Consider the following 21,464-nt stretch of genomic DNA (forward strand, 5'->3'; position numbering starts at 1 on the left):
GGGCAGCACCTGCTGCCCGCACCCGGAGCTGCCAGCCTGGGGGTGCCCCTGGGGAGCCCACGGGGGTCTGTGGGGGTCCAGCAGCCAGCCACCCCCCTGCCTGTTGGGGAGAGGCCAAGCGCGGCTGCTCGGAGTTGGGTTTCTGACCTGTTGCAACACGTGGGGAAGCGGCAGCCGCCGGTGGGGCTGGGGCAAGGGGCTGTGACCCCAAAGCCCCCGATTTGGGGCTACATCAGGACAGCGGGGACAGGGTGGCCGGAGCTGGGAGGCTTCGCGTGAGTCAGCAGCGTCGGCGTCACATGAGGAGGCCGGTGGAGCGGGGCAGGAAGGGTGTGCGGAGGCGGGCGCAGCCGGGCTTTAAAAGTCCTCGCGGGGACGGGCTGGCCTCTGTGCCACCCCGCCGTCCCCATGGCCCCCGCGGTGCCGCTGGCTCTGCTGGCGCTGGTGGCCCTGCTGGCCCCGGGGCTGGGGGTGGCTTTGCCCGGCTGTGACTACCCGGCCCACCTCTGGTGCAGCTCGTGGGAGATCGCCGTCGCTTGCCAGGTCAGAGCCGCCGGTGCCAGGGCTGCCCCGGCCCCTCGCACAGGGCAGAGCCCCCCCGGCACGTGGGGACACGTTCCGCCGAAAGGGCACGTGCGGGGCTGGGTGCCTGCCTGGCAAAGTGGGGCTGGGGTGTGCGGGGATGGTGTCGGGGCATCATCCAGCCGCGGTACCCGGTGCAAGCGCCGGCTCTGAGCATCCCTGCGGCACCGGCTGGCACAGGGCGGGATGCTCAGAGCCCCCGTGCCGCGCTGGCACCGCGGCACTCCCCGGCATCCCCGGGGGAGTATCATGCTACAGCCAGACCCCAACCCCAGCCCTTCCCCAGGCACCGCTGGCACTTCTGCTTTTTCAGCATAAAACTTTTCAGCTTATTTCGCCCTGAACATCCCCAGACGGCGACACCACCGTGACGGCGGGTCCGGCAGCGCCCTGCGGGGCTGCAGCCACCACCCAGCAGCGGGTGCTGGGCTGTACCCCCACCCAGACACATCCTGGCCCCATGAGATATGTTTTCCCCCCAAAATATTTTGGGGAAGTTCCTGTGGAAAGCCCCGGCGCTGCATGCTAGCAGCACACGCGATCCTGCGGCTGCAGGAGGCCCGCAGCCACTCTCACTTCCCTCCCAGCCCTGCAGACCCTCGTCCCCCTCCTGCCCCACATCCCAGGAGCTTTCCCCCATCCCCTGCAAATTTGGGTTGGGGGCTGCAGCCGTACCCCTGCCCCATGCACCCCGAAACCTTCCCGCACGCAGGCAGAGAGCCGCTGCGCCAACCTCTCGCGCCGGGCGGCCGCCCCGGTAGAGCTGAGCCTGTACTACGAGAGCCTGTGCCCAGCGTGCCGCGAGTTCCTGGTCCAGCAGCTCTTCCCCACCTGGCTGCTGCTGCCCGCCGAGGCCCTCAACATCACCCTGGTGCCCTACGGCAACGCCGAGGTAGGAGCCGGCCTGAGCCGCTGCCGCGGGCGCTCGCCCCCGGTGCCGCCAGCCCCGCTCAGACCGGTTGGTCCTGCAGGAGAGGAACGTCAGCGGGAAGTGGGACTTCCAGTGCCAGCACGGCCCGGAGGAGTGTTTGGGCAACATGATCGAGGTGACGGTGACAGTCCCCATCCCCGTGGTGCTGGCATGGGAGGGGGGGGTCTGGCAGCCCCTCACCGCCCGCCCTGTCCCCACAGACCTGCCTGATGGACGAGGCCAAGGACTTCGGCACCTACTTCCCCGTCATCTTCTGCATGGAGTCGGGCAGCTCCGTCACCAAGAACCTGGAGGCCGTATGTCCCCTTCCCTGTCTCCCCTGTCGCCGCGGGGACGTCCCCATCCCCCTGACCTCCCCATGTGTGTCCCCCCCTTCCCCGGCAGTGCCTGCAGGTCTACGCCCCGCAGCTGGACGCGGGCCGCATCGCCGCCTGCGTGCAGGGGGACACGGGGACTGCCCTGATGCACCGCAACGCCCAGCTGACCGAGGCGCTCAACCCCCCGCACAATTACGTGCCCTGGGTCGTCATCAATGGGGTACGGCGAGGGGGGAACCGGGGTACAGCGAGGGGAGGACCAAGGCATGGTGATGGGGGAACTGGGGTACAGCAAGGGGAGAACCAGGGCGTGGTGAGGGGGGACCCGGAGCGCCGGGCAGGGCCGGGGCACCGCGGGGACCTCCCTGACCAGCCCCATCTCTCTCCTCCCACCCCACAGAAGCACACGGACGAGCTGCAGGCGCAGGCCCAGACCTCGCTGCTGCAGCTGATCTGCCGCCTCTACCAGGTGGGACAGGGGTCCGCGGGGAGCCGGTGGGGCTGGGGGACATGTCCCCGTCCCTGTCCCCGTCCCCACCGGGACTCTACCGGCCGCTCTCTGGCAGGGGGAGAAGCCCGAAGCCTGTGGGGGCTCGGGGGCCCCGAAGTCCCTGGCCAGCTGCAGGCGCTGAGGGACAGCGTGGGAACATGGAGTGAGCGGCGAATAAAAACGATGTTTTTTGTGGAAAAACAAGAGGCTTCGGAGTGGTTTGGGGTGGGGAGGGGGCGGCCTCGCCCTGGCGTGGTGCGGGGGGAGAGCGGGAGCTGGGCCCCGGGGAACCGCCGCTGCCTCGGTAGGTGTCATGGCGGCCCCCTGCGCCTCGGTAGGTGTCATGGCGGCGGCCCTATGCCTCGGTAGGTGTCATGGCGGCTGCCCTATGCCTCTGTAGGTGTCATGGCGGACACCGGAAGCGGAAGGCGCCCCCTAGCGGGCTGCGCACTCTCTTCCGCGTGCCGGTGGCGGAAGCGCGAGGCGGTGAGCGAAGGGGGGGGCGAGGCCGGGGGGAACTGGGGGCACTGGGGGCACTGGGAGGGTCCGGGATGGGTCAGTGGGGGGCACAGGGGGAGCTGGGGGCAAGGGGTAACGGCGGGGTGTGTCCAGGAGGGGGAACTGGGGGGGGGGACAAGGGGAACTGGGAGAACTGGGGGGCACAGGAGGGGGAACTGGGGGGCCCAGGGGGGCAATGGGGGCTACTGGAATAGCTGGAGTGAGTGGAGGGCGTCCAGCAGGGGTAACTGGTGGGACTGGGGGGGTGCAGCAAGGGTAACGGGGGGGTATAAGGGTAACTGGGGGCACTGGAGTAACTGGGAGGCACTGGGGTGATGAGGGGAGGGGTCAGCGGGGGGCCTGGGAGGCAGAGCAGGAGTAACGGGGGGAACTGGGGGGACTGGGAGGGTACAGAAGTGCTAACTGGGAGGCACAGCATGGATAAGTGGGGGGCACAGGGGAACTGGGAGGGTACAGAAGTGCTAACTGGGGGTACTGGGGGAACTGGGAGGGTATAGCAGTGCTAACTGGGGGGCACAGGAGTGACTGGGGGACACGGCGTGACAGGAGGGGTACCTCAAGGGTAGCTGGGGGACTATGGGGGTGGCTTCCTCCCCGCTGACCCCCCCGGCAGGTCCGTGCCCGCAGGATGGTGCCGCGGGGCCGGCGGCTGCTGGGCTGGTGGAAGCCGCTCTTCACCGGCCGCCTCCTGCTGCTGACCAACACGGCGAGCTGCGGCGCGCTGCTGGCCGCCGGCGACACGCTGCAGCAGGCCTGGCACCGCCGGCGGCACCCCGACACCCAGCCCCAGGTGGCCCGCACAGGTGACACCCCGCAGTGGGGGGGGGACACGGTGTGGGGAGGGGGCACGGGGCAGCCTGGCACATTGTTTAATTAACACTCATTATCACAGGGAGGGGGGGATGAGGGTCCAGCTCCATGGTGCCACGCGACGCCGCTCTCCTTTGTCCCCAGAGCCAGGTCTGCTTTCAGGGGGGGGCTCAGGGTGGGGGTGTCCCCTAAATAACGTGTCGCAGGTCGTATGTTCGCCGTGGGCTGCAGCATGGGCCCGCTGATGCACTACTGGTACCTGTGGCTGGACGGCGCCTTCCCAGCGCGGGGCGTGCGGGGGCTGCGGACCGTCCTCAAGAAGGTCCTCATCGACCAGCTGGTGGCATCGCCCGTCCTGGGCGCCTGGTACTTCCTCGGTACGTCACCGTCACCCCGCGGTGACGCGTTACGGTGTGTGGGTGCTGGTGTGATGCTCGTCACCCGCCCTCAGTGGGGCAAGTGTGGGTTTCCCACGGTTCCTTCCCTCTGGCTGGGGCTGGCGCTGCCCTTCCCTCCCACAATGGGGTTTTTTGGGTTTTTTTTGGCATTTTTTTTGGTGTCTGGCACAGCTGAGACAGCAATTCCCATCCCCACTCCCCAGTGTGGACCCTCGTGGGCACTCCCGTCCCTGCTGACGTCCCTCTGTCCCCGCAGGCATGGGCACGCTGGAGGGCCAGTCTCTAGAGGAGAGCTGGGAGGAGCTGAAGGACAAATTTTGGGAGTTCTACAAGGTAAAAACCCCCCGCCCCGAGCTCTGTCGTGCCGCCGGCGCAGGCTGGGCTGCGACGGTGAGCACCCGGCTGCTCTTTGCTCCCCACAGGCTGACTGGTGTGTCTGGCCGGCGGCTCAGCTCCTCAATTTCCTCTTTGTCCCGCCCAAGTACCGGGTGGTTTACGTCAACGTGGTGACGCTGGGCTGGGACACCTACCTCTCCTACCTCAAGCACAGGGTGAGTGCCGGCACCGCGGTGCCACGTGTTGAGGTGTTGGAGTGAGTCCAGGGGAGGGCGACCAAGCTGGGGAAGGGTCTGGAGGGTCTGACCTACGAGGAACGGCTGAGGGAGATGGGGGTGTTTAGCCTGGAGAAGAGGAGGCTCAGAGGTGACATTAGTGCAGTCTACAACTACCTGAAGGGAGGTTGTAGCCCAGTGGGAGTCGGCCTCTTCTCCCAGGCAACCAGCAACAGGACAAGAGGACACAGCCTCAAGCTTCGCCAGGGGAGGGTCAGGTTGGACATGAGGAAGCATTTCTTCTCAGCAAGGGTCATTAGCCATTGGAAGGGGCTGCCCAGGGAGGTGGTGGAGTCACCATCTCTGGAGGGGTTTAAGAAAAGACTGGACATGGCACTTAGTGCCCTGGTCTAGTTGTCATGGTGGTGTCAGGGCAATGGTTGCACTCGATGAGCCCAGAGGGCTCTTCCAACCTGATTGATTCGGTGATTCTGTACCTCGTGTCTCTCCTTTTCCAGCCTGGCAGCCCGGAGCACGACTCCCCGCGGGAGAACCGCCGCGGCAGCGGGGTGTAAAGGGGCAGCTGGGACGTTTTTCGGAGGCTCCTGCCCGCACCGGACGGTTTCCTGGTGCCTCGCGGCGGCAGTGGCTCCATCCACCCAAGGACCGGGATGGCCGGAGCCCACCTCCCTGCCCTGATCCTGCTGACGAGCTCAGCTAGTGCTGGGTTGGGGTGGTTTTAACGACTCTCACATCCCAGGCTAACCCATAAAGCTGATTTTTTTTGATTCTTTTTGGCTTCTCCCCCAGAGCCCGCGCTGCCGGGGCGGGGAGGAGCCGCCGCAGCCACGCTTCACCTCCAGCGCCCCGGGGAAGGTCCCCAGCGCTCTCCCCTCCGCTGCAGCCTGTTTTTTTTCCCCACTTCCCCGAGGCAAGGCTGGCTCCTTGCTCCCCTCCAACCCCTCTCCTTTGCTCCCCAGCAGAGCCAGCCGCCCCCTCGGCAGAGGGCTGCTGCCCCCCACTCTCCGTGCCACCCCCTCAGCCCTTTCCCTGCTGTGAGGGGGGGATTTTTTTTTTCTTCCCCCCCCACATCTTCAAGCCGCAGGGAGAAGCCACTCAGCTCCTTCTCACTCCACCTTGCACCCACCTGCCCGGCGCCGCGCGTGGGCTCAGCTGCAGCCACCCAGGTTGGATAAAAATAGGGGTGCGATGGCCACCACCTGCTCGCCGCCGCGTGTGACAGCAGCACAGGTGACACGGAGGCGGTGGGGGGGGTTTAAGGCAGTGTCTTTGCAGGGTTTGGGGACCACAGCTCCCCTCTCCTCAGCCCCCCAGCTCCCGGGCAGGCTGGACCCTCACAGCATCACCTGGGCGCTCAGTTATTTCCACAATCAATGAAAATTACCTAAAAATGTGATAATTTTTTTTCCTAAAGCTTAAATCTGTGCCTTACTTATGGCTCTGTCGTCATCCCTCCTCCCACCCACCCCCGAGCTGGGACCCTCCCTCCCAGGAGCCATTTGGAGAATGTTAATTAAGAAGCCAGATGGGTTTTGCTCCTCCCCAGCCATGAACTTGAGCGCTCACAAGGAGCAGAGGGACCCTCCTGGTGCCCCCTCTCCCCCTGCAATGACTCCGCCGAGGGACCGGTGATCAGCATCGATTTATTTCTTCACAACATTTCTTTTAATACAGTGATTTTTAGGAAATTTGTACTTTTTTTTTTCTTTTTTTTGACACTTTTGACATTTGTACAGTACAGTGTAACTCTTCCAGAAGTAAACTTCACAAAAAATAGGAGAGGGGAAGGGAGGAAGATGGTACCGAGGTCTGGGAGGGGGTGGGGGAAGAAAAAAATCTTTAAAATAAAGACACAGCTCCAAGAAAAAATAAATAATAAGAGGGCAGCGGGTCCGTCATGGCTACAGGAACATCCACTGAGTCACAGGCTCCACAGAAGCACGGCAGCACTAGGGGAACACGCGAGGAGCCCAACGCCCTGCAGCAAATTAGCCACGCTCCTAATTAATTGTCTCACCCCTCCGTGAGCCAAAACTGGGGGCTCTGCAAAGCATCCTCAAAGCAGGGGGCTAATTTGCTCCAGTTGCTTGGCTGGCCTCGCTTCAGGTATTATTATTAATTTTTTTAAACCTTTTAAATAATAAGTTTTTACAAGCAGGGTTACCACACTGAGGGAAATATAAAATAAGATAAAATCAAAGCACCACCACGGCCACAGCACAGCAGGTCCACGCGCACAGCGTCACTTCCTACGCCTATTTACAAGGGGTTTCTCTTCTGTACAAGGAGGAAGACGGCGGGAGCATAAATTAGCATCTATTTATACAAATAAACAAGAGTCAGGAAATATCCATTCATCTGGGGGGGGACGGACGGAGGAGAAGCCGGGCGCAAAGAGCCCCCCAGGAGCTCTTTGGGGAGGGGAGGGGGACATGGGGAGTCCCAATGGGGACAGGAGGTTTTTGGGGGGGGGGGTCCCATCGCAGCCCCCCCAACACCACCCTGGGGTCTGTCCCTGCGCCCCAGGGTGGGGAGCAGGGGTGATGGGAGCTGAGTATTTCTCAGAGGGGGTGGGGGGGCGTGGGGAGCGATTAAAAGCAGAATGTTGGGGGGTTTCTACCAGGCCAGGCTTAAAAATAAATTAAAGGGGGGGGGCGCAGCCTAACTGAAGGGGGGGGGCTCCTAGAGGGGCCGCAGCCCTGTCGGAGGTATCAGCAGCAAAAGCCCCCGCAGGAACCCCCCAAGAGGGGCTGGGGGGTGGAGGGGGGGGGTGGGTGCACTGACCAAGTTCTGGGGTGTCATTAGGGGGGTGCTGGCCCTAGCAGGCGCAGTCCTGGTGTGGGGGGGCCTGCTGGTCCGTGAGCTGGGGGCCCTGCTTGGCGCCGGTGACCGCCGGGTCGGCCGCGTCCAGCGACTCCGACATCTTCTCGCAGATGATGTCCACGAGCCGCTCGAAGGTTTGCTTCACGTTGATGTTGTCCTTGGCGCTGGCCTCGAAAAACTCAAACCCTGGAGGGGGGGGACACGACACACATCAGGGCTGCAACCCCCCCCACCCCGCTGCAAACCCCCCAACCCCGCTCCAACCCTCCATCCAACCCCCCCAACGTGGGAAACCTCCCCCAGCTCCTCCTCCCTCGTTAAATATTAACGAGCTGCGCGTGCCGCACGCCAGGACCACCCAGTGCAGCCTGCGCCCACCCCAGGACACCCCATTTTCCCCTCCCAGCAGCAGGTTTATGGGGCTGTGATAGAACCCGGCATCACACCCCGGAGCTCGTGGGTTAATTACACTCATTTATTTTTCGTTAGGTGACAAGTCACCGCTGCTATTGAAGCGGAAGAATTACAGGGAGGGAATTAAGCCCTTAATTAAATCATTTGTAGGAAGATGGCCGTGCCGGGCTGACCCCCTCCCTGTTCTCACCCAGGTGCTCGGCGAGCTGACGGCCCTTCTCCGAGGAGACGACGCGCTCGTCCTCCATGTCACACTTGTTCCCCACCAGCAGGACCTGGGCGTTGTCCCACGAGTAGGTCTTGATCTGGGTGGACCTTCAGGGAAGGCAAAGAGGGGAAATCACGTGGGGGGCAGAGCATGGTGCTAGGGGGATGCCCGGGATGCAGGGAGGGGTGCTTGGGGGGGGTCCCCAAAGCCCACCCGGGCGCTCACCAGTCCTGCACGGCGTTGAAGGACTCCTCGTTGGTGATGTCGTACATGAGGATGAAGCCCATGGCGCCGCGGTAGTAGGCGGTGGTGATGGTGCGGTACCGCTCCTGGCCAGCCGTGTCCTGTGCCAGGGTGGGGCAAGCACCACGTCACCCCCAGGGACACCAGGACAGCGGCAGCTCGCAGAGTGCAGCCACCCCTCGGGGTGCTCCAGGGTCCCCAGGGACGCGTCCTTCCCCACCCACGGGGCTGGGGGCACCCCTGGCATCACCCCCAGCCCCACGCCAACCACCCTCCCCTGTGGGACACCCCGGGGGGTCTCACCCAGATCTGCAGTTTGATGCGTTTGTCGTTCCGGTAGATGGTCTTGACCTTGAAGTCGATGCCGACGGTGCTGACGAAGGCGGGCGTGAAGGAGTCGTCGGCGTAGCGGAAGAGGAAGGAGGTTTTCCCCACGCTGCTGTTGCCGATGATCAGGATCTTGAACATGTAGTCGAAGTTCTGGTCGGAGGATTCCTTCTGCCCATAGCGGGAGTCGGTAGCCGACGCCATCTGCAAGGCGGAGGAGAGGCCGTGCCGGGGACGGCGATGGCAAACTCACGTCGTGCCAGGCCTGAGCTGGCACCGGCGCCGCGGTCCGGAGCTGTTTCCCACCGGGGCGGACGCGGCGGGGTCGTGTTTTGATCCAGGATGGGTGAGTGATGGCGAGGTGTCACCCGGGGTCTGCCAGGTCGCCATCACCCCCAGTGCAGGGACCCCGGAGTGGGCGCTGCGGCCTCTCCCCCCGCAAAATGGCACCTGCAGCGGTGCCCCCACGCGCCGCACCCAGCCCGGACAGTGCTTCGGCACCGTGGCAGGGTGCTGCGGGGTGCTGGGGGGTGGGTGATCAGTGCTGGGGGGGGTGATGCCAGGCAGGGGGGGCATGGAGTGGGCACTTGCCCAGGGATGCAGGATGATGCAGGGTGGAGCGTGGGGATGCTGGGTAGCGGGTGCTGCGGGGGGGGGTGCAGGGCGCTGATACGGGGTGCTGGGTGTTCTGGGTGGGGGTGGGGGTGTTGTGGGGGGGTTTGCAGGGTGCTGTGGGGGGGTGCTGGGTGTTCTGGGGGGGGGTGCTGGGTGTTCTGGGGGGGTTGCAGGGTGCTGGAGGGGGCGTGTTGCAGGGTGCTGGGGGTGCAGGGTGCTGGGGGGGGAGCAGGGTGGTGATGGGGGGGGCGGTTGCAGGGTGCTGCAGGGAGGGGGCTCAGCCCCCGCCCCTCCCCGCAGGCCCGAGCCCGGTGCACCCGGCCGGTCCCCGCCGCACCCCGGTGCACCGAGATCCGCCCCCCCACCCCTGCAGCGGGGAGCGCGACCCCCCCCCCGCGCTGCATCTCCCCCCCCCGCCTCCCCGCGCCGCTGCAGCCGCCATTCCCGCCGCCGCTCCCAGCCCCCGGCGCGGTGCAGCCGCCGCCGCCGGTACCGGGGGGGGGCCCGGGGGGGGTGTAGGGGCGGCCCCGGGGGGGGGGGGGGTCGCGGGGGCGCGCGCTCACCTCCAGCCCGCGCTCGCGCCGCCGCCTCCTCCTGCAGCAACTGCAGCAGCGGCGCGCGCCGGCTGCGGAGCCCGGATGACGTCGCCGCTGGGGGGGGGGGAGGAGGCGGGGCGTGGTATGTAAATGAGAGTGACGTCAGTGGACGGGCCCAAGAGGGGAGTGCTGATTGGCTGGCGGTGCGCTGTGATGGACAGCCGGCGAGTGCCACGCCGGGCGGGGCGGGGAAGGGTGGGAGAACCCCCCTACCGGCGCGGTGGTGGGGGCCGTCTCCCCCCCGCAGCGCGCAGTGGTGCGGTCCGGCGGCACCCCGCGGGGGCCGGGGACTGAACCATCCTCTCCCCGGGCGGGGGGGGCGCGGAGAGGACCATTCCCGTTCGGGGGGTGGGCGAGCCATCTCCGCTTAACGGGGGGCGAGCCCTCACAGCCTCCCCTGTCATGATATGACCCCCTATCGCGACAGCCAGCGCGGTTCGCAGCCCCCATCAGGCCTGCAGCCGCGGGCGGCCTGACCCCAGCCGCTGTCAGGGGCACCTGGCCTTGAGGTGAGGCCTGGTGCTCCCGGTGCTCCCAGTGCTCCCAGTGCCCGGCCCAGCTGGTGTGGGGGGCGCAGGAGGGCAGCCATGTCCCTCCCGGGCCCCTGTGGCCTCCCTCGCCCCGAGGCCATCAGCAGGGATGGGGGGAGGCAGCATATGGCCCTCACCCGGGCCTGCCCCTGCCCTGCCCACAGCCCCGCAGGCCGTGGGACCCTCCTAGGCCAGCCCGGCCCTGCCCTGCCTATGGGGACACTGGGGTCTCCAGGGCCACTGTCCTGGTGCGGCTCCTCGCCACCGTGGGGACTTGCCGAGGGTGCCATGGCCTGTGGGAGGACGGAGCTGGACACCCCGGCTCTCTGGGGCTCAGCCTGGAGCCCGCTGTGTGTTCACCGTCCGTGTGGGCACCATCTGGGTGGGCACCATCCAGGCGGGTGCTGGAGCTGCCCAGCAGCAGCACCCACAGCAGGGACAGGGCCCGGAGCCCCCAGAGGCAGCGGGACTGCACAGGCAGGCCTCAAGGGGAGGCAGGGATGGACCCAGCCACCATGGGTGCTGCCCCCCATCCCTTCCAGGCACGGGCTCCCCCACCCTCCTTGGTGCACGGATGCTGCAGCCCCTCAGCCAAGCCAGGGGTGAAAAGGGCTTTTTCAACCAGCTCCTGCCCCGCTCCCAGCCTGGTGCAGAGCCTGGGGCCAGAGCTGGGCACAGCAGGAGGCCATTCAGGGAGCTCTGGGAGCACGGAGCGTCATCTGGTCCCTATCGACCTGCCGGCGCACGGCCCCTCTCCATTGGGAGAGATGAGGGGATGCTGAGCACCCTCTTCCGCACCCACCGGTGCGGCGGGGGCACAGAGCCACCCACTAGCCCGTGTGGCACCCGGCACTCCCGGCCGAGCTGGGAAAGGGGCATCCGGCTCCCACGGCCCCGCTGCCAGTGGGGGAGCACGGGGCGGGCAGTGGGTGAGGGCTGGCGGGGCCCCACGTGCCAGGGCAGTGCCACGGGTGGGGACGTGTTTGCAGAGAGAAATCACCGTTGGGAGCAATGCGGAAGAGCCGGGGAACGGGCTCCGCGCCGCGCCAAGCCGGCGATTAAATATTTATCTTAGCCGGTTGCGTTTGCCAGTGATGGATCGACGTTTCCAGGGAGGAGCTCGCTTTTGTTCAAACACGGAGCAGAGCCCTCCCCAGGCCCTGGCAGGAGACGGGGCCACCAGCCACGCTGGCCCCTGGGGACATGGGCCCCACTGGCATGACCGTGGCTCCCACGGCAGCAGCAAGGTGAAAAGGCACTTACAAGGCTCATATTTGTGAGGGAACAAACCAGGTTTAATCTCTGAAAGGTGAAGGAAGAAACTAAAAGGACCCTGGGGGCTGCCCTGACCCCTGTAGTGACGTGGAGGGGTCACGGCACCCGCCGGGCCCCAAAGTGCAAAGTACAATCGCAGCATTTCGAGTGCTGAGCACGGAGCAGAAACGTGTCGTTCTGCCACGGGAAGGCATGTGAGCGCGCCCGGGCGAGGCGTGTGTTAAAAAGTGAGCTACAAAAGGCTTTAAAAAGTGAACCTGTCCCCAAATAAATAACCCACCGACTCATGCCATGCCCCGGTGCCCGGCCACACCGAGGTCCCGTGTGCTGGAGGCTGTCACCAGCACCCTTTGCCCACCTCGCTGTCCCACCGCGGGGCTCCTGTTCTGCGAGGGGCCACCTGGAGGGACACCAAAACGCTTTTGGCTGTGCCTGGCCCCGTGGGGGACCTCTTCCTGGAGCCCTGTGGGGCACAGTGTCCCCAAGCCCTGTCTGAAGGGGACAGGGACCTTTCCCAGCAGCTGCACATGGGGACGTTGGGTGGGAGCAGGGGACAGTCGCTGGGAGAGGGCGAGCAGCGCCCTCATGCCCATCAGGACCTGCCCAGCTCCCGCACAGGGACACACTTTGGGTCCCTCCGTGTCCCAGCTGCCGCCCCAGTCCCTGTGGTGCCGGTGCTCTCCCCTGTCCCCAGCACTGGCCCAGTCCCACAGCAGCGAGGGGACCCATCGGTCGGTGCCGCTACGTCGTGCTCAGGGGCAGGAATGTGACGTTGCCCTCCGTGTCCAGGCACAGCCCCTGGCTGCCCTCGGGCCCTGGCACCGAGCGCCCACCGCCACCGCCATCCTTCGGCAGCGTTCCCTCCAGCTCCCGCTGGTTGTCCACGTCCCTGGGGCGGGTGACAGGCGAGTCCCGGTCCCCGGGGCCGGGTGACAAGTGCTCGGTGTCGGCCAACTCCGAGTCATCCGTGGCCGGTGTCTTGGAGCCGCTGTTGTCCTCGTCCAAGGGGCTCTCAGCCCCCTCCAGCTCCGTGTCCGACTCACCCTCCTCCTCCTCTTCCTCCTCCAGTGTCAGCTCAAACTGGAACTTGTCGGTGGTGGCAGGGGACACTCCGGGTCCCTCAGGCGGTGGGGACGGGCTGCGTGGGATCATGCTCTGGTACCACTCCCGATTGTCCTCCAGCGTGTCCAGGATCTCCTGGGCATCGGGGTGCACCAGGTCGGCCCACGTCTCCCACAGCGGGTGGGCGATGAAGTCGATGAAGCCCACCTGGGGGGAAGGCAGAGCTGAGCCCCCACCATGGCCCAGGAGCCCCCACCCCAGCCCCACGCTGCTGCCCCACCTGGGACTTCTCCACAGAGGCCGTGTGCTTGTCGCACATGGGGCTGATCTCCATCCCCTTCTCCCGCTCCCAGTCGCCTTGGCGGAAGAACTCCACCATGATGCGGTCGGTCCATTGCCGGTAGAGCTCCAGCGGCTTCGTGGGGTTGCTGAGGTCGGCACAGTGCACCATGTTCTGCAGGACCTGTGGACACAGCCATGGCTTCACTTACCCAAAGTCCTTTGTCCCCTAGAGCCACCACCCCTGTGCCAGGAACCTCCTTGGCCATGGCCAGCTGGGGTTGGGAGGGGTGGTGGCACCAAACAGGACATCCCAGCAGCGCTGGCCGGAGCCAGGACCAACACCTGGGACGCCAGGAAGGTTTCCCACCCATGTCCCCGTGCCCACCTGGATCCGGTCGGAGTAGTTGTCCAGCAGCAGCACCCCCAGACTGGTCACCTTCTTGGTCTCCACCATGGTTTTCAAATCCGCCAGCAGATTCATGTGCTTGGACATGTCCGTGGCCAGCACCTGGGCAGGGCAAGCCAGGAACGGGCCTCAGCCTGACCCCACCACAACCCTCCCCAGCCCAGATTCCCCACCCTGGGGTGCTCCGGGCCCCCCCGTACCATGTCGATGACCATTTTGCGGAGCGACTGCCTCTGCTTCTTGCTGAGGTTTTGGAAGATGTCGCAGTTCTCCTCCTGGAGAAGCTTGAAGCCCACGGCCAAGTGGTGGTTCTCCAGCACCGAGGCGTCGTTGTACATCAGCGCCAGCTCTGAGTCTGCGAGACGGCACCAGTCACCCCGGGGTGGCTCCTGGATGCTGGGGTTCCCCATGCTCCCCTCCAGCACCATCCCTGCACCCTGGCTCACTGGTGTTGATGAGAAACTGGTTGGAGACACCGGGGTGGTCAACGTCATGGATGGCGCTGGCGAAGATGGCAGCCATGATCTCCAGGTCCGTGAAGACAGCCTAGGAATGGTGGAAAAAGCCATTGTAGATGTGTTATGGCCCCGCCAGACACACTTGGTGGCCTTGGGTGACCAGGGCTCACCTCCAGCGCGGGCGTGGAGAGGAGGACATGGGTGGACTGAGCCACGTCAGCGGCGTGGATGCTGTTGTGGTAGGCCACGTCGGCGTGGTAGTGGTCCTCCAGCGTCAGCATGTAGGTGATGAAGGTGTCGGCGGGGATGCGGAAGGTCTTCATGAGGTCACGCTCCTGCGGGGAGGCGGGAGGTGGCTCGTCCCCATCCGGGCGTGGGGACGGGGACGTCCCGTTGGGATGCTCACCTGGAAGATGCTGTACATGATGGCCGTCAGCGGGCGGTTGCCCGAGTACTCGGCGACTTTAAACACGTTGAGCCCCCACTTGTTGGTGTCCTCCAGCTCCTGGGGACCAGAGGGACAGAGGTCCACGTGGGGCCAGCGCTGGGGACCCCACGGCCGGCCGTGTCACCCACGTTGGGGCCCACCTTGGCCAGCAGCCCCTCCTGCTCCGTCCGCACCCCGAAGCGGGGGATGCCGGCGGTGGCGAGGCTGGAGCCGTGCGTGAGCTTCCTGACGCCGCTGATGTGGGACATGGGGCGCTTCCTCCGCTCCTTCTCCTTGTCCTTGGCCAGCGCCGAGGGGATCTCCACCTCGTGCTGCTTGTCTGGGCGGGCATGAGGGGACTGTGAGCAGGGCCGGAGCCCGGTCCCCCCTCCGGCATCCCCCCGGGCACGCCGGTGACGTGGATAACACCGTGATGCCATGGCAAGGGGGGGCTGCATGGTGGATGTCCAGTGCCCCGCCTGCCATGGGACCCAGACCCTGTCCTGGGCAGCCCCAACAGCCCCAGTGCACCAGTATGCACCAGTATGCACCAGTGCTCCCAGCCAGGACAAAGGCTGTGACACCCCCAAGGCAGCAAATCCCACGGGGACACCTGAGACAACCCCCCCTAGTCCCCCCATTTAATTTCTTTGCAAGAAGCAAATGGGATCCCCCTGGTGCCACAGGATCTGTGCCCAGGTCCCCACGGGCACAAAGCCCACCCCACTGCCAGCAGAGCGGTGACACCGAGCAGTGTCCCCTGGGGTGGGGGGTGTCCTCACCCAGGAAGGTGCTGGAGATGTACTCGGAGACCTGGTTCCCCGAGCGGCTGGTCTCCGAGAGGTGCGTCAGCTCCCGGCTCAGCATCCTTTTGAACTGGGGGGGGGGCAGCGGGCAGGGCTCAGCGGTGCGGGCAGAGGGCAGGACCCCCCCCCTGCTGCCCGTCACGGGGGGGCTCCGCGGCGCAGGGGGACCCTCACCTTGTTGGAGGCCATCTCGCTGACCGAGTGCCGGGTCTGCAGCGTCTCCAGCTGGTCCAGGCACCAGTCCAGCTCCTCCAGGGTCTCCCGCGAGAGCTTCTGGTGGGCATCCTCTGCCGGGGGCACCCGCCGGCTTGGCAAGGGACCCGCCGGTGGCACGGCCACCCACCACGGGGGCACACGTGGGGTGCCGGCCACGGTACCCCAAGCCTCGGCGGGTGGTTGTGCCGCACCGAGCCCCGGGGCTGCTCACATTCCCCCCTGCGTGGCGGGGCTGGGGGCACGGGGGGACGCGGGGGGCCATCCCCGGGCAGCGGGGCTCAGCCCCGTCCCGCTGTCCCCACGCGGGGTGACAGCCAGCCCCCCCCGGGGCAGCCGCGCTCCCACGGGGCCCCGGTTGCCGCCAGGGTTTTATTAATGGAAGGTTTGACGTCAACCGGAGCCTTTTCCACCGCGAAGGGCGGCCAGGCGGCAGGAGCTGCCGAAAACCAGACATGGATCCCGAAGGGCAAAGCTGCAGCTCTGCCCCGGCTCGGGGTGGGGGGGCCTTGCTGTACCCCCCCCCAGGAGCCATCCCTGGGGACACAGGGACAGCCAGCTCGCCCCAAACCATCCCCCCACGTCCCCCCGGCACTCACCGCCCAGGCTGGCCTTGCTCCCCGAGGGCAGGCTGCTGCTCGACGCTCGCCTGCGAAAGGTGGGGGGCTGAGGGGCCGGGACCCCCAGGGCAGAGCCCCCCCCACCTTGCCATGGGTCGGAGCCCCCCGCCCAGGCGGGACCCTCGCCCGCCCTCGACTCACTTGGCGCCGGCACGGTCCTGGAGGTGGGTGAGGTTGCTGCGGACGGTGCGGAGGCTGGCCAGGACCTGGGGGGTGAGAGGGGGCTGCAGCCGGGTGGACCCCCCCACCCCGGGACACCCACCTCCCCAGGACACCCACCCCGGTGCTGGGTGCAAGGCCATGTCCCCTCCTCGATGGGGCACAGGGATGGCACCTACCTGGGCGAACGGCGTGACGATCATGTCTTCTCCATGCCTGCGGGAGCAGAGGGAGCGTGAGCCCCAGGGGGGGCAGCGGGGGGCTCAGGGTGGGGGTCAGGGTGGGGGGGACACACTCACAGGTCGCTGGCGATGGAGGAGTTGCGGGACATGGCTTTTGGGGACAGGTCGTAGTCGCTGTCGGAGCGGTAGAGGAAGGACTCGCGGCGCTGGCCGTGGGGGAAGGTGCCCTGGAGGACCAGCCCTGCGCCCGGGCTGGCCTGGGGGTCCAGCGCGCCCCGGCCCGGGGGGCCATTCTCCAGGTCAAAGCTGCGAGGGGAGAGGGGGACAAGGCGGGTGGCCCCAGGGACCTCAGCCCACGGGTGCAGGGGCACAGCGCAGGGGATGCCACCAGGTTTGCCGGGCTCCGTGTGCCACCGTCACGCTCAGCCCTGCACCCACCCGGCTTGGTGGCCCCCACGCTGACACGGGCCACCAGCCAGCCCGGCCACACCAGCTCCTTCACCCTGGTGCTGAGAACAGGCACAGCTCGGTGCACATGGACCCCCTGAGCACCCTGCCAGCACAGCGGGGTCCAGGACTGGGGACCTGTCCTGGTTGTCCCATGTCACCCAGGTGGGACAGCACCCCCCGCCCTGAAGCCCCCGGCTCCAGAGACCCCGGGAAGTGCCGGCTCCTGCCCGTCCTGTCCCCGTCCTGTCCCCGTCCCCATCCCCAGCGCTGTGGTTCTCCGTTGCCCCAAGTCCTCGAAAGCCCCAAAGCCTCCACCAGCCCTGGCTCATGGCGCCGTGTCCCATGGCAGGGGACAGTGTCCTGGCCGTGGCACGGAGCCAGGGGACACCAAAGGACAGAAACCGCCGCCGAAGCCAAGCCCCGGCCATGCTGGTGGTGGCCTGGGGCCACCCCAACCAGAGCCACCTGACAGCCAGGCACATCCATGGGGGGACAGGGGACGTGGGGACAGGGAAGGTGACCCTGCGGTGTCCCCATGGCCGCCTCACCCCCCTCCTGCTCCGCTGGCCACGGGGTCACGGGGTGGGGGGCACGGTGAGGGCCACCCAGCTGCCACCACCGCGGGGATGGGGACAAGCCACCCCAGAGCAGCGGGCAGACTGGGAAAGCGCGGGTGCCACTGGTGCCACCCCATCCCCATGTGGGAGCCCGGCACCTACCCGATGCAGGAGTGCCTCCGGGACGGGCACCGGCTGCCCGGCAGCATCTCCCCGCTCCGGTACCACCGGCAGCCCCGGTCCCCGTGGCGTGGCCGTCCCCAGCAGCGGCGACGCCAGCCAGGCACCGCGTCACACCATCCCGCAGCCCCTTGTTTTCCTGCCTCTGCTTCGCGTCCCCAATGGTACCGGGGACACAAAGCCGCATTGTGGCCCCGCCGGTGATGCCCGCGTCTGTGCCGGGCCCTGTGCCACCACCTCTGACCCCGCTGCCACCCCAGGGGCCAGCCCCGAGCCCCCCGGGGCGGGCAGGGGGGACACAAGCCCCTGCTGAGGGAGGGGCTGGTGCTGAATTAAACCCCCTTGTTTCGGTGCGGGGCTGGTGGCATTAATAACGGCCGAGCGGTGCCCGCGGCGGGGGGGGGACGGGGGTGGGGTGCTATAAATAGGTGCTGTTGCTGCAGCGGAGGGATCGGCTGATCCTCACGGCGCACGTGGGACCAGCACCCACCGGCACCCCGGGGCGCGGGCAGGGGGGACCCCAAAACAAACCCCATAGAGCTCCGGGGTGCAGGGGGCAGCGAGGTGCCCGGCGGTGCCGCGGGGGGTGGTTTGGTGCCTTGACGTGCTGAAAAAAGCCCCTCTCCCCTCCCTGCCCCCCCGCTGTGGGGCAAACACCCACGTGGGTCCCGGCGTGGCCATCGCTGCAACGAGTGCGCTCGTGCTCAGTCAGCGGCTCCCCCCTGCCCGCCTCAGCCTGTGGCTGCATGGGGACCCCGCTGTCCCCTGCTTGCCCCCAATGTCCCCACGGGTGCAGCACAGGGGGGGGGTCCACACCGACTCCGTCCTGGCAGCACAGCCCTGTGCCTCCTCCCACCCACCCGGGGCCGAGCGTGGCCCCTCCGTGGGGGCACACCAGTGTCCCCCCCCCTTACCAGAGGGGATGCGCCACGGTGAAGCGCCGCTGCAGGCGGATGCTCTGGTTCATCAGGAGCTTCCTGAAGAGGACGGGGGAATTGCGGGGGGAATTGCGGGGGGACGGCGGCGGCGAAGCCCCCGGTGAGCGGGGCGCGGTGGGCAGCATGGCACGGCTCCGGGAGCCCCGGCGAGGCCGCGCTGCCCGCCGGTGCGGAGCAGGAAGCGTGCGGCCGTCCCAGCCCCGGCCCCGGCCGCCCCGGGAAAACTTTCCATCCCCCTCCCGCCCGCGCCTGGGAAATTAAACAACTGTCTGGCTCCGGCCGCCGGCACATGGAGTGGGTCCCCTCCGGCTGCGCTGGCCCGGTGTGTGCCCGGCTGCCCGAGCACGTGGCCGCTCGCTGGCCCTGTGCCACCGGCCACCCTGCTGTCCCCGAGGTGGCAGCCCCACCATGAGGCACACAGCAAAGTGCCACGCTGAGCCCCGAGCGACCCGGGCATACAGAGTGGCTGTGCCACGGTGCCACCGAGGGACATGGCTGAGCCTGGAGCATCCCAGACACGTGGTGTGGCCGTGCCATGGTGCCACCAAGGGACATGGCTGAGCCTGGAGCATCCGAAACACGTGGTGTGGCTGTGCCACGGTGCCACCGAGGGACATGGCTGAGCCTGCAGCATCCCAGACACGTGGTGTGGCCGTGCCACGGTGCCACTGAAGGACCTGTGAGAGCCAAACCTGCCTCAGGGTTCACATTGTGCCCCCAGCCCCTCCTTGCCACCACGCCGAGCCCCCTCCTAGGTCCGTGCCTGATGGGGACAGGGAGCAGCAGGATGAGGCGCAGCCGGTGGCAGTGGCACCCGCAGGGGATCCACTGGCCTGGCCGTGGGAGCTGGCGCCTGCCCAGCCTGGTGCCACGGCCCCGCTGAGGCAGCTGGGGGGGACCTGCTGTTCCCACAAAAACACCCACAGCTGGAGGGGACCCAGGAGGGACGGCGATGGGTCCCCCCCTGCCACAGCAGCACCAGCGGGGACCTCGAAAGCCACGGGATAGGTGTCCCCCTCGCTTCCAAGGGACATCAGGGCAGAGGGACACCAGGGGACAGTGGGGCGGGGGCAGAGCCAGCCCCCCCGGGTGCCTGGCAGCCAGCAGCCCTGGGACAGCTGGGGCAGGACAGGCTGCAGGACAGCCAGTCCCTGTCCCCTCCCGGGCTGCGGCTGTCCCCACTGGACACGTGTCTGTGCAGGGGGTGGACAGGGAGTGACACCAGAGCCGGGTCTCTCGGCTGTGCCAGCCCCACGCTGTCCCCGCAACTGGGCTGAGGAATGGCCCAAAAATAACCCTGCAGCAGCGCAGCCGGGGCCGAGCCAGCGCGGGAGGGACCGGGGTCACCTCCGGGCAGGGCCACACCAGTCCTGCCGTGTCCCCTTGCTGGGACAGGGGATGGGGACAGGGAGGGGGTGAGGAGGATGAGGACAAGGGGATGGGGACAGGGTGATGGGGATAGGGGTGATGGGGATGGAGGTGACAGAGACAGAGGGCGCAGGGATGGGGACACGGTGGTGGGGATTTGGGGGACAGGGATGGGGGTGTTGGGGATGGAGGTGACAGGGACCGGGGTGACAGGGACGGGAGTGACAGGGACAGACCGTGATCAGGACGGACGTCCCGGGGCCGGAGCAGCGGGGACAGTGACAGAGGGGTCTGCCCCGAGCCCGATGGTGCCGCAGTGGCCGCTGGCACCGGGTGCTCTGCCGGTGCCGGTACCGGTGCCCCCGGGGCCGCTCCCCGGGGCCGCTGTCCGCCCGCCGGTGCTGAAACCGGGGGCGGCACCGACGGCAGCGCCCGGCCCGGTAACCCCATCCCGGTGCTACCGGGGCCAGCAAACACTCCCCCCTCCCGCCCCGTCCCGCTCTTACCGGGGGGGCTCGGCCTCGTCGCCGCTGCTGGGGCCGCTCTCCTCGATGGTGAAGACCACCCGGGCGCCCTCGGGCTCGGGGCCGCGGGGCCCCTCCGCCAACCGGCAGCCCAGCGGCGGCAGCAACGGACTCCCGGAGAAACGCCGGCGGACGGCACCCACTGCCGCTCCCGGCCCCGCTCCCGACGGGGCGGCCTCGGCGGGATCGCGGCAGCGCTGCCGGGAGACGGGGAGGCGGTGAGGGGCGCGGGTACCGGTACCGGGGAGCTCAGCGGGGTGCTGCTCCCGCGGCGCTGCCCGGTGTCCGTGTGTGTCCCCCCCTTCCCAGCAGTACGGGGGGGGTCCCTCCCCCGGGGATCCCCCCCCGCCATCACCGGGCGCCGGTAGCGCGCGGGCGCCCCCTGCCGGGCACGGTGCCGCGCTGCACCTTGGGGGCCACCGGGGAAGGGAGGCGGGCACGGGGCAAAGGGCACCCCCGGTGCACCGGGAGCGGCTCCGGCCCGCAGCGCACGGAGCCACCGGGACCCCCCCGCCTCCTCCCGCCGCCGCCAGCGGAGGGGACCCCCCCCCACCCCCCCCGGGACCCCGCCGGAAAAACCACCGAAGCCGGCGCGCAATTACGCAGAGGTGAATAATAATTAACCGCCCATTAAGGGGATAATTAACTCCCACTGAGCGCCGCCATCCCGGTTATTGCTGCCCGGGGGCCCGGCGCTGGGATGCTCGTACCGGGGGGACACCCCCCCCCCACCCGGGGACACCCCCTCGCCCCCCCCCTGGTGCCCCCCGGTCCCGGTGCAGGTCTCACCTCCGCGCCGAGGAAGGGAAGCGCCGTCCGGCTCCGTCGCATCGCCCGTCCCTGCGGGAGGGAGCTCCGGGAGCCGCGGCCGGTGGGGGCTCGGCGGCGGGACCCCCCCGCCCCCCCACCGGGGCCGGGACACGCGGGCTCCTCCCGCCCGTTATTTATGGGCTCCGGGGCTCGGCCGTGGCAGCTGCCCGGTCTCAGCGCCCACCTCGGGTTTCAGGGCGTCGCACCGGCCCCCCCTCCCCGGCACAGCCCCCCCCGGTGCCCCGGAGGGCTGGACGAGGCCGGGCCACCCCGGGGGACGTGGGCCCGATGCCACGGGGATGGCCCCCAGCCCGCAGCACCCACCAAGCCGTGAACCTCCCCAGCACCACGTGAATGATCAACTACGGGCAC

The 21,464-nt window shown here is 67.7% G+C and overlaps 4 protein-coding genes across 6 annotated transcripts; 2 read left to right on the plus strand and 2 right to left on the minus strand.

Annotated features, from left to right (window-relative positions):
• Positions 1-243: 243 nt before the first annotated feature.
• IFI30 (IFI30 lysosomal thiol reductase) lies at positions 244-2,499 on the plus strand. The gene is made up of 7 exons (XM_068420789.1): positions 244-543; positions 1,295-1,474; positions 1,554-1,628; positions 1,714-1,809; positions 1,898-2,050; positions 2,231-2,299; positions 2,397-2,499. Exons 1-7 carry the CDS (start codon positions 409-411, stop codon positions 2,460-2,462), a joined length of 774 nt encoding a protein of 257 aa, XP_068276890.1. The 5' UTR covers positions 244-408; the 3' UTR covers positions 2,463-2,499.
• Positions 2,500-2,789: 290 nt separating this feature from the next.
• On the plus strand, positions 2,790-6,307 carry MPV17L2 (MPV17 mitochondrial inner membrane protein like 2). Its single transcript, XM_068420593.1, has 6 exons — positions 2,790-2,806; positions 3,453-3,642; positions 3,856-4,026; positions 4,304-4,380; positions 4,470-4,598; positions 5,117-6,307. The coding sequence occupies exons 2-6, from the start codon at positions 3,468-3,470 to the stop codon at positions 5,171-5,173; spliced, it is 609 nt and encodes a 202-aa protein (XP_068276694.1). The 5' UTR covers positions 2,790-2,806; positions 3,453-3,467; the 3' UTR covers positions 5,174-6,307.
• Positions 6,308-7,086: 779 nt separating this feature from the next.
• On the minus strand, positions 7,087-9,888 carry RAB3A (RAB3A, member RAS oncogene family). The gene is made up of 5 exons (XM_068420592.1): positions 9,813-9,888; positions 8,611-8,838; positions 8,290-8,408; positions 8,047-8,171; positions 7,087-7,628 (listed from the first exon to the last, which is right to left on the minus strand). Exons 2-5 carry the CDS (start codon positions 8,836-8,838, stop codon positions 7,438-7,440), a joined length of 663 nt encoding a protein of 220 aa, XP_068276693.1. The 5' UTR covers positions 9,813-9,888; the 3' UTR covers positions 7,087-7,437.
• Positions 9,889-11,648: 1,760 nt separating this feature from the next.
• Positions 11,649-20,531, minus strand: PDE4C (phosphodiesterase 4C). Of its 3 annotated transcripts, none has more exons than XM_068420961.1 (15): positions 20,265-20,531; positions 16,383-16,571; positions 16,263-16,299; positions 16,066-16,130; positions 15,904-15,953; positions 15,266-15,378; positions 15,068-15,161; positions 14,447-14,625; positions 14,265-14,363; positions 14,029-14,193; positions 13,847-13,946; positions 13,601-13,755; positions 13,380-13,502; positions 12,993-13,175; positions 11,649-12,919 (listed from the first exon to the last, which is right to left on the minus strand). In XM_068420961.1, exons 2-15 carry the CDS (start codon positions 16,412-16,414, stop codon positions 12,392-12,394), a joined length of 1,923 nt encoding a protein of 640 aa, XP_068277062.1. In that variant the 5' UTR covers positions 16,415-16,571; positions 20,265-20,531; the 3' UTR covers positions 11,649-12,391. The 3 variants fall into 3 exon arrangements, with proteins under 3 accessions (XP_068277062.1, XP_068277060.1, XP_068277061.1); XM_068420959.1 differs by lacking the exon at positions 20,265-20,531 and adding an exon at positions 18,367-18,615; XM_068420960.1 differs by lacking the exon at positions 20,265-20,531 and adding an exon at positions 17,435-18,331.
• Between the last annotated feature and the right edge of the window lie 933 nt (positions 20,532-21,464).

The sequence above is a fragment of the Nyctibius grandis genome, chromosome 31 (assembly GCF_013368605.1).
Source record: "Nyctibius grandis isolate bNycGra1 chromosome 31, bNycGra1.pri, whole genome shotgun sequence".
Lineage (NCBI taxonomy): Eukaryota > Metazoa > Chordata > Aves > Nyctibiiformes > Nyctibiidae > Nyctibius > Nyctibius grandis.